Below are 9,243 nucleotides of genomic sequence, written 5' to 3' on the forward strand. Positions count from 1 at the left end.
CAAAACTGCAAGCAACCCTATTAAGTTGGGAGTTGCTAGAAAAAAAGCATAGAATTATAGAGCAAGAAAAAGGTTGACAAAAAACTTGAAAATTTGAAGGTTTTATGTGTCAGGAAAACATGAAGATGGAAAAGAGTTTTCCAAAAATTTGAAGTGCTAGTAAACAAAACTAGACGAATAAAGGTTTTTAGAGCATGCAGGGACAGATACCGGGTTAAACTACGTTTACAATGCGTCTCTAGACCTTGTCTAGAAGAGAAAGAGCATTAACGAGGCCAAATTTGATATCAGTATTCCATACAGGGACAAATAAGAATCAGAAGAGCAAAAGTGGCGAGCACAATAAAGAGAAGCAACCTTAGCGGATGCTAATTTAGCAAACAATTGTATATATGATTTCCATAAAAGGTCAGTAGTAAACGATGATCCTAGAAGACGTAAAGAAGAGAACTCAGTGAGAGGGTCGCGATTCATTAAGGTGGAATACCCCTCAGAATTTTTTTTGAGTAATAATTATTATTTTATAAATTTAACTTTATATACATAATGTAAATAACAAAATTAGATTAAAAATTCTACATTTTTGGTCTATTTTATGGTAATTTTAATTTTTGGTCTATTTTATAGGTGCCATTTTTTTGATAAAATGGCACCTGTAAAATAGATCGAAAACCACAAAGTTATTGAAAGACCCCAGCCAGCGTATCTCAAGATCTACACAACTTTAACAAAATCTTTTTTGAATAATTGTTCTTGCAAGGTTGTTCTGTGATATGAGTGAAACAGATTTTTGATATGATTAATAGGCTAAAAATGTACCCGAATTTTGTGACTTCGTTGACCTATTCCAGGACTGGAATAAATTTTAGAAAAAATCTGTCGCACTTAAATCACAGAAGGCAATAAAATGCATTTATACTGAAAATTTTATCTTTACACCACTTGTGGTTTTTTAGATATGTTGGCCGGCGTCTTTAAAAACCTCTATCTGAGAAAAACAGTTTTCAAAAATGCTTACATAAAAAATTTCTAAATAATATACATATATATGCAGATCTTGATAAAATAAATGAGATAAATCTCAGAATGCACCAGTTTGATATGGGTTTCCCACTTTTTCAAGAGTTTTATCATATCTATTCTTCTTTTTTCCTCGAATTACTTGTCTGCGTTTTTTTATGCGGTTTAATTTTTTATATCTGGCTAAATATAATCGTTTTTTATTTATTTGCCTACATCCTTCTAACAAGTACATTCCAGGTCTCAAATCCATTTTTTCTAAAATTAACACACTAGCTTGTTTACCAATGTTAAAATGGGCAACTGCATCAAAAGCACCAAACTGAAGACGTGTAAGCAAAACATAATGACCTTTTGGAATACGCTCCCATATTGTCATGTTAAATGATTCAATGTTATTTTGGGTAAGGCCATGAAGACATTTTTTTTAAAAGAATATCATTACTTAACTCATTATATATTGGTTTAAGTTTCCAAACAATCGATATAGGTAAACCAGGGCCAGGCTTATATGTTGAGGTATGATTTGCTTTGTCGCGATTGTACCGACACCAACTATCTGCACCTTTAGGACAGTGAGGAAAATGTAAATTTTCATTTTTTGATGAGGCAACATGATAAAGTGTAGCTCTTATAGGATATTTCATACCGTTTAAATCATTTTTGTTTTGGCGAATTGCTATGCCGTAATAACTTTGGAGACGATCAATAGTTGCATCAGTCAATTTTCTGCGACCACCTAGACCTTTTTCCTTTTTTTTAGGTTACGTAAGCGTGTTCCAACTCTTTTTTGATTATGTCCAACAGATTCATTTGTTTACTTGTAAACCTTCATAAAAATTTTTGACAGCATCATAACCTTTGCTATCTCCATCACCATGAAATTCAGTATATCGCAGACTATGTTTTGCAATAGACCTATTCCATATTCTGCGGGCTCTCTCTGGCTCTATACCACCAGATAGTCCTTGATAATTATAAGTACATTTGTGTTTATTGTGCCATTTTTCATAGGCAAATAGGTTTTCTTTCTTTAAGCGTTCTTTAAGAAAACAACCTTTACATACCTTGTTCATTGCTTCAACATCTAATGCTTTGCCTGTTTCCATTGAAATAACAGAAACAACTCCATTATTTGAGGAGTAGCCTCGCCGCTGCCAAGTTCCATCACATGATACTGCAACATCATTGGATTGAGCAAATAGTTAGTAATTGAGTTTAAAACAAAATGATCATTTTTCAAATCTTTTAATTATTAAGCAGCACCCATCATTGCGACTTCAGCTACACACTTTACTGCATTAGTTAATTTTAAAACAATTTTATTATAATTGTTAATAGTCATTGGTTTAGGCATATCCATCAATGGAACAAATCTTGAAAATACAGAATAACCTTGACTGCATGATCTCATGGCATATACAGCCCTGGCATTTATATCAAAACTTTTTTGTTTGTTGAATGTCGATGAGTAAAATTCTTTTGAGTATTTACAAATAAAACAGTTAATATAGAGACAAGAAGCTAGACCTTTTCTCTTGTTTTCATTATCTGAAAGAAATACCTCTAATGATATTCTTTGATCAGAACCATTTACATTAAAATCAATAGTTTTCATCGTATTTACATTTATATCTTCAACACTTTTAGTAATATTTACATTCATATCTACACAATTTGATTCTATGTTTACATTGCTATTATTTACATCCATATCTGTTGTAGTACTTAAGAGTGGTATTGTACGAGTTCAATTTATTAATATATTAAATAATATTATTATACAAATATGCGATAAACACAAAGAAGATTATAGATCACAGCTAGAGTTGCTCGAGTCCGTTGTTGTTTGATAGGTTACTCCAAGAGAGCGAGACTTCAATAAACTCGCTATTTATACCCATTATAATTATAATTCCCAAGGGGATCATTAATTATTATATACAAACAGCCAATCCAAATGTTTCACGTTTATTACGATTTGATTAGCGCAACACTCCCGCCACCAACAGTAGTCACGAATAGCTGAATGTTACTTTCATTAACAAACGTAGTTTCGACAGAACTAACTTTATTTTCTTCCAGTAAACACAATTTGTTAACTGGACAAGTCAAATACATAATTTTTCCAGCGGAGATACATCGTACATTTGCTGCACGCACTTGTCCGTCTGTTGGCGGTAAAAGTTTTTCAACAATGCCTATTTTCCATAAACCACGAACCAAATTTGAATCTTGGATTGTCACTACATCGCCTTTATTTATAATATACTTACTTATGCTTTTATTATAACTTTTATGAAATTAGCGAAGCTCTGTTAAATATTCATTGCGCCACCTATTCCAAAAATGTTCTAAAATAGAGTTTCTATATACAACGCGCTTTTTTATGTCCATATTTACATAACTGTTTTTTATTAATAATGTTTCTGAACTTATTCTTTTGCCAAACACGAGATGATTTGGCGATAAAGGTTCGTCTCCCGGTTCTTCATACGAAAACGTTAACTGACGATTATTCGTAACGACTTCGATTTCTGCAAGAATTGTGAGTACTTCTTCGTAAGATAATCTTGCAGTTTTCAATATTTTTCTAAGAACTCTCTTAACTGAACGTACCATACGTTCAAAGAATCCTCCCCACCACGGAGCGGCTGCAACATTGAAGTGCCATAAAATGCCTCTTGAGGATGTAAATTGTTGTGTTTCATCGGCTGTAAAACACGATCCATTATCACTAATAATTTCGTAGGGTGCGCCAAATTTGCTAATGAGTCTTCGCAACCCTCGAATACACGCCAAAGCTGAACAATCAGGAACTAAATCTAAATGAATAAAACGTGTACTAGCACAAGAAGCTAAAAATATCCAACACTTAAATATTTCTCCTTCAGAATATATATTTTTCACAAATAATGGTCCACAGTAATCAATTCCTGTGTACTTAAAAACATAATCATCGTTTACTCTACTTAAAGGTGACGGAGGAACATTAGGATAACTATAAGTTTTGCCTTCGTACCTTCGACACAAAAAACATTTTTTAAATAATTTTTGAATTAAATTTCTAACTTTTGGAATCCAAAATTCCAATCTTTTTTTTTTTTTTTTTTTTTTTTTATTTCTCTGTTTTAATATAATATAAGATTTTACAACTTCGTAATATAAAATTTCAATAAATAAAATAAGTAAAACAGATAGGGGCTCAAAGAAGATGAGGATGACAGTACGTTATCACAATCTTTTCATAGAGCCCCTATAACAAGATTTCAAAAAAATATCGTAATATGTTACAATATGCGTAATAAAATTTCAATAAAATATCGTAATAAAACGCATAATTCGCTAATAAAATTGATAAGCAACCAACAAAAGTAGAAATAAAACAAAAACAGATTTATGAGAAATTATTCAAAGTATCATTAACCAAAAACGTTTCTGATATTTTAAAAATTTCTTTTTTTGTTAAAAACTTGAATGAACTTAACGAATTTACCGTACCTTTGAATCCTTTTCGAAAAGTATTCCATACTTTTGGACCTCGATATAGAATGCTGTACTCTGAATATTTGTTTATTATCCGAGGCAGTTTATATGTGTTGGACATATTCGCTCTAAGATTATAGCTATCATTTTTATTTATTTTAAACTTGTTATTAAAGCTTATAGGAGAGATATTGTGATTATAACGATACATGAAAATTAAATGCTGGTAGATATTTATTTCAAACACATTCATCATTTTCATATCTTTCATTAAGGGCTTAGCGTGTTCACGCCTATTTTTTGAGTAAATGATTCTGTAGGCATGTTTTTGAAGACTATAAATTTTTTAAATCTTTGCCGCTTGAGTACTTGCCCATGAAATGTTTGCATAGCTGATGAGGCGATGAATTAGTCCAAAGTAGATTAATTTAAGACTATTTTTATTGACGTAGGAGCGAACTCGATACATCATACAATCTTAATTGGCTAAGCGTTTCTTTTACGCCGTTGTGCTTAACACTTTCATGACAATGTAAAATAATTAATTCAGTAAATAGACTTTCCTTTGGAAGAAATATTGGAAATTTAATATTGTAACTAATTGGAGCATTTCCCAATCGCCCCCTACATCTTATTATTCCTTCGCTATCAAAGAAAAATCCTAAATCATTTTTTAGTTGTTTATAATTCTTAGAACTATATATATTTTGTTGGATAAATTTAATCCAAATTATTTTGGCGTTTCTTAATTCAAAGAAAGAAAGTAAAGGATTGCTATTTCGTACTTGCGTATTTTTTAAACAAGATACGAATTTTAGAATATAAGCAGTTACTCGTATTAAACGGCAGTATGAATTAAAATTAGTTATATCTATAAATTTTAAGTCTATGAACGATTCATTAGTTATTAGTAATATTTTTGTTTCCTCTGGAGGATATATTAATTTATTTTGATCAAAGGAAGGCCAAATCTCTGGAGTATAAAGAAATTTGGGCCCATTAAACCATAACTGATTATTAGTTAAATTTTCAATACTAGCACCTCGTGATATAATATCCGCAGGATTACGATATGTTTCGACGTAATCCCAAAAGGAAAAGTCAAATAAATCTCTAATTTTTTCAAGACGGTTTTGAATAAATGTTTCATAAATTTTATTAGAATTTTTTATCCAATGTAAGCAAATATAAGAATCTGAAAATAATTTAATTTTAGAAATAAGAATAATTGATGAGAGTTCCTTAACTACTTTTGAAATAAGTGTTGCAAGCAGTAAGCAACTTTTTAATTCTAATCGAGGTATTGTGCATTTACTTATCGAGGCTATTCTAGATTTTGAAGTAACAAGAGAGCAACATTGTTCGTTCCTCTCTTGATATAATACAACACCCAAAGGCTTTTAAACTAGCATCACTAAAACCATAAAGTTCAAATCGCGTGCAACTTGCACTCGATTTCGAAAAAAAATAACATCTAGGTACACAAATCGACTGTACAGAACTTAAATCCTTATAAATATCTTGCCATACTTTTAATAAATCTTTATTAATTTTACAGTCCCATCCTATTTTAGATATACAAATTTGCTGAAATAAAATTTTTAAACGAACAGTTACTGTGTTTATTAGTCCCAAGGGATCGAAAAAACTTGCTGTAAAACTAAGCACGTCTCTTTTTGTTGGAAAAGGGACGGCAATCTTAAATAACTCAAAAAATGAAAAAATAAATAAATCTAATTTCTTGTTCCATGTTAAACCTAACACTTTAGTAATATTTTGACTCTGAAAATTCGTTTCATTTATTAACTTATCTAATTCGACCGAATTAGATTCAAATTTTCTTAAATTAAAACCAGCTTCACCTAGCCGGGAACGACATTTTTTATAAAAATTAAAACATTCAATTACAGAATCAGAGCAAAAACTTAAATCGTCGACGTGAATAGAATTTAGTAATCGACTTACAAATATTGGATCAGAACTTAAATAACGTTCCGCGTGTTTAATTAAAGTTGCTGAAAGAAGAAAAGGAGAAGAAGTGACTCCAAATAAGACACGACATAATCTATATGTTACTAATTTATGATTTTTTAAATTTTTTATATCTAAATTATTAATATTTTCATACCATAAAAATCGTATGAAATTGCGATGTTTCTCAGATATTGAAATGTTCAAAAAAGCTTTTTCAATATCTGCAATAAATGCTATGTTATTTACACGAAAACGTATCAAAACTCTATTTAGTAGAGTTGTTAAAGAAGGACCTGAATGTAAACAATCATTTAGCGAGGGACCTGAGCTTGTCGCACTCGCATCAAATACAATGCGCAACTTAGTTGTAACTTTATCTTCTCTTATAACTGGTCTATGAGGTAAATAATGAACAAGTCCGACCTTAGATTAATTACTTAAAACTTGCTCTACCGTTCCATTTAATAATTAGACACTAGATAATCGGTCTCGAGTCTCGATTTCTCGTCTGGTATCGGTGCGATACCATACAGTATCGGTATCGAAATCACGCGATATCGGTATCGAAATCACGCGATCGAAAGTCTCGTTAATGTTGGTACTGTTTGGTATCGTTTGGTCTCGATGCGATACTTTACAGTATCGACTTCGAGATCATGCATACCGGTATCGAAAGTATCGGTTATGTTGGTATCGTTTGGTATCGCTGCGATACCATACAGTATCGATATCGAGATCACGCGATACTGGTATCGAAAGTATCGGTTATGTTGGTATCGCTTGGTCTCGGTGCGATACCTTACGGTATCGATATCGATACTAATATCAAAAGTTATCGGTTATGTTGGTATTGTTTGGTACCGATAGTATCATTTGGCATTGCAACTCGGGTCATCATGAGAACTTCCATGTTATTTTTATAAACGATTTGTAATTTGAAATAGTAAATTCGTATAATTAATGAAATATATATATGGCTCATTTATTATAAAAAAAAATTCTCTAAGCTGGTTGTATGACATGTTTATCATTTAATTTCTCATCTGGTATCTTTGTTTTAATTTTACTAATTGTGTGGTACCACTTCTGTATTTTAATTTCTTATCTGTTATCCTTATTACAACTTTTTCTACCGTGATTAAAAGGAAAGAAAAGATTTTTTCAACATTTATTTTTATATGAAATTTTTACAAATTATTAAATTATGTTAAACAGTGTGTAAAGGCGGACAAAAAGGTAAGGGAGGGGGGGGGGTGGTATTCGGGGTAACTACCCCCTTCCCTTACTTAAGAAAAGCCAAACTTCAAAATATTATTGATAAAATTAAAAAAATAAGAAAAAATTAAAAAAAATTTATATAACCATTCAATATATTTATTATTACTAACTATCTTATAACCTTTCTAAAATCATTCTAAATATCAAATGAAACTGTTGTTTTATTTTGAAAAAACGCAAACCTTATTTTTTATATTTTTTTTTGGTCCGACTACCCCCTTAGAACAATGACCTGGATCAGCCCCTGCAATGTGTAATTTTCCATGTCGTTATTCCAACTCTATCGAATTTTTATTCCATTCAAGCGAAAATTTTCTGTGCGGATATAATCTCCAAGGGAATAGTTTTGCAATCATTAAAGAATGTTTTTCATATAATTCTTGAAAGAAAATTGCTTGTGATGCAATGGTTAATGATTATTCTAAACGAGTATTAGAAATGGTTGTTCAAAGGGAATTAGATTTGTAACTATCATTAATTAGAGTTTTTCATATAATTCTCCAAAGGGAATTGCTTGTGATGCAATCGTTAATAATTATTCTAAACGCTTATTAGAAATGATTGTTCAAAGGGAATTGATTTCGTAACAGTCACTACAGTTATTTTAATTTAATTAATTGTGTAATATCGCATTCATATTTTAAATTCTCTTCTCGTATAGTTACTTTAATTAAATCTCTCGTGGTATTGTAATTCTCGCTTTGTTCTGTGTTCAACATTCAACAACTAAACTTTAGTTATAAACAATTAAACATAAGTATAATTTTAGTTTTAAACAATTAAACATAAGTATACTATAGTTATTAAAGAAAACTAATCTTCACTCGTTATGCCTTTTACAACATCTTTAATCTGGGATTATTTCAAGAAAAATATAGGTAAGCACTACTTACTAAGTATTTTTTATACTTTATCTCAAAAGGTAATTGCCGCCAATTTCGGGAAATAATTCTAAAATTAATTACTGGCAGAACTATTGCTACATATAATAACTTAACTGTCATTCTCGTACGTTTGCGTGGCCAAGCGGATAAAGTTATGGCATGTACGCCCGGAGTCCTGGGTTCAAGTCTTTCATGAGAATTTAAGATTTTTTAATTTTTTTTTAACTAAAAATGCAGGTTTTTTTTTACATTTTTACGTTATAACTATTGTTTATTAACTATTAAGATTTGAAAAAAAATTAATTTAATTGGTGGAGCAATAATTCATAAATCGCAAAGCACAGTGTGCTAAATTGATGGCCAGGTTGTATGCCTGCCCACTCTGAATTTGTTTTTGTTTCATATAAAGATACCTAGTAACTAATTGTAAAAAAAATAAATTAAGTTCACACCTATTAAAGGGTCTTTTTTTGGTAATAATATTTTTGAAATTATTTAACTCTTTTGACATTTTTTAGAGGTAAAATTTACAGTAAATACCCCCAAAACTTAATTTTGCCTCAGGCAACAAGTGAGTTCGAAGCGTCCCGGCTCTTTTGTT

General features: G+C 30.7%; 1 protein-coding gene across 1 annotated transcript; it reads right to left on the bottom strand.

Moving 5' to 3' along the window:
• Positions 1–2,994: 2,994 nt before the first annotated feature.
• On the bottom strand, positions 2,995–7,142 carry LOC136087055 (uncharacterized). The gene is made up of 5 exons (XM_065809561.1): positions 7,083–7,142; positions 5,892–6,903; positions 4,981–5,701; positions 3,429–4,042; positions 2,995–3,275 (listed from the first exon to the last, which is right to left on the bottom strand). Exons 1-5 carry the CDS (start codon positions 7,140–7,142, stop codon positions 2,995–2,997), a joined length of 2,688 nt encoding a protein of 895 aa, XP_065665633.1.
• Positions 7,143–9,243: the final 2,101 nt, after the last annotated feature.

This window comes from Hydra vulgaris, chromosome 11, assembly GCF_038396675.1.
Source record: "Hydra vulgaris chromosome 11, alternate assembly HydraT2T_AEP".
NCBI lineage: Eukaryota > Metazoa > Cnidaria > Hydrozoa > Anthoathecata > Hydridae > Hydra > Hydra vulgaris.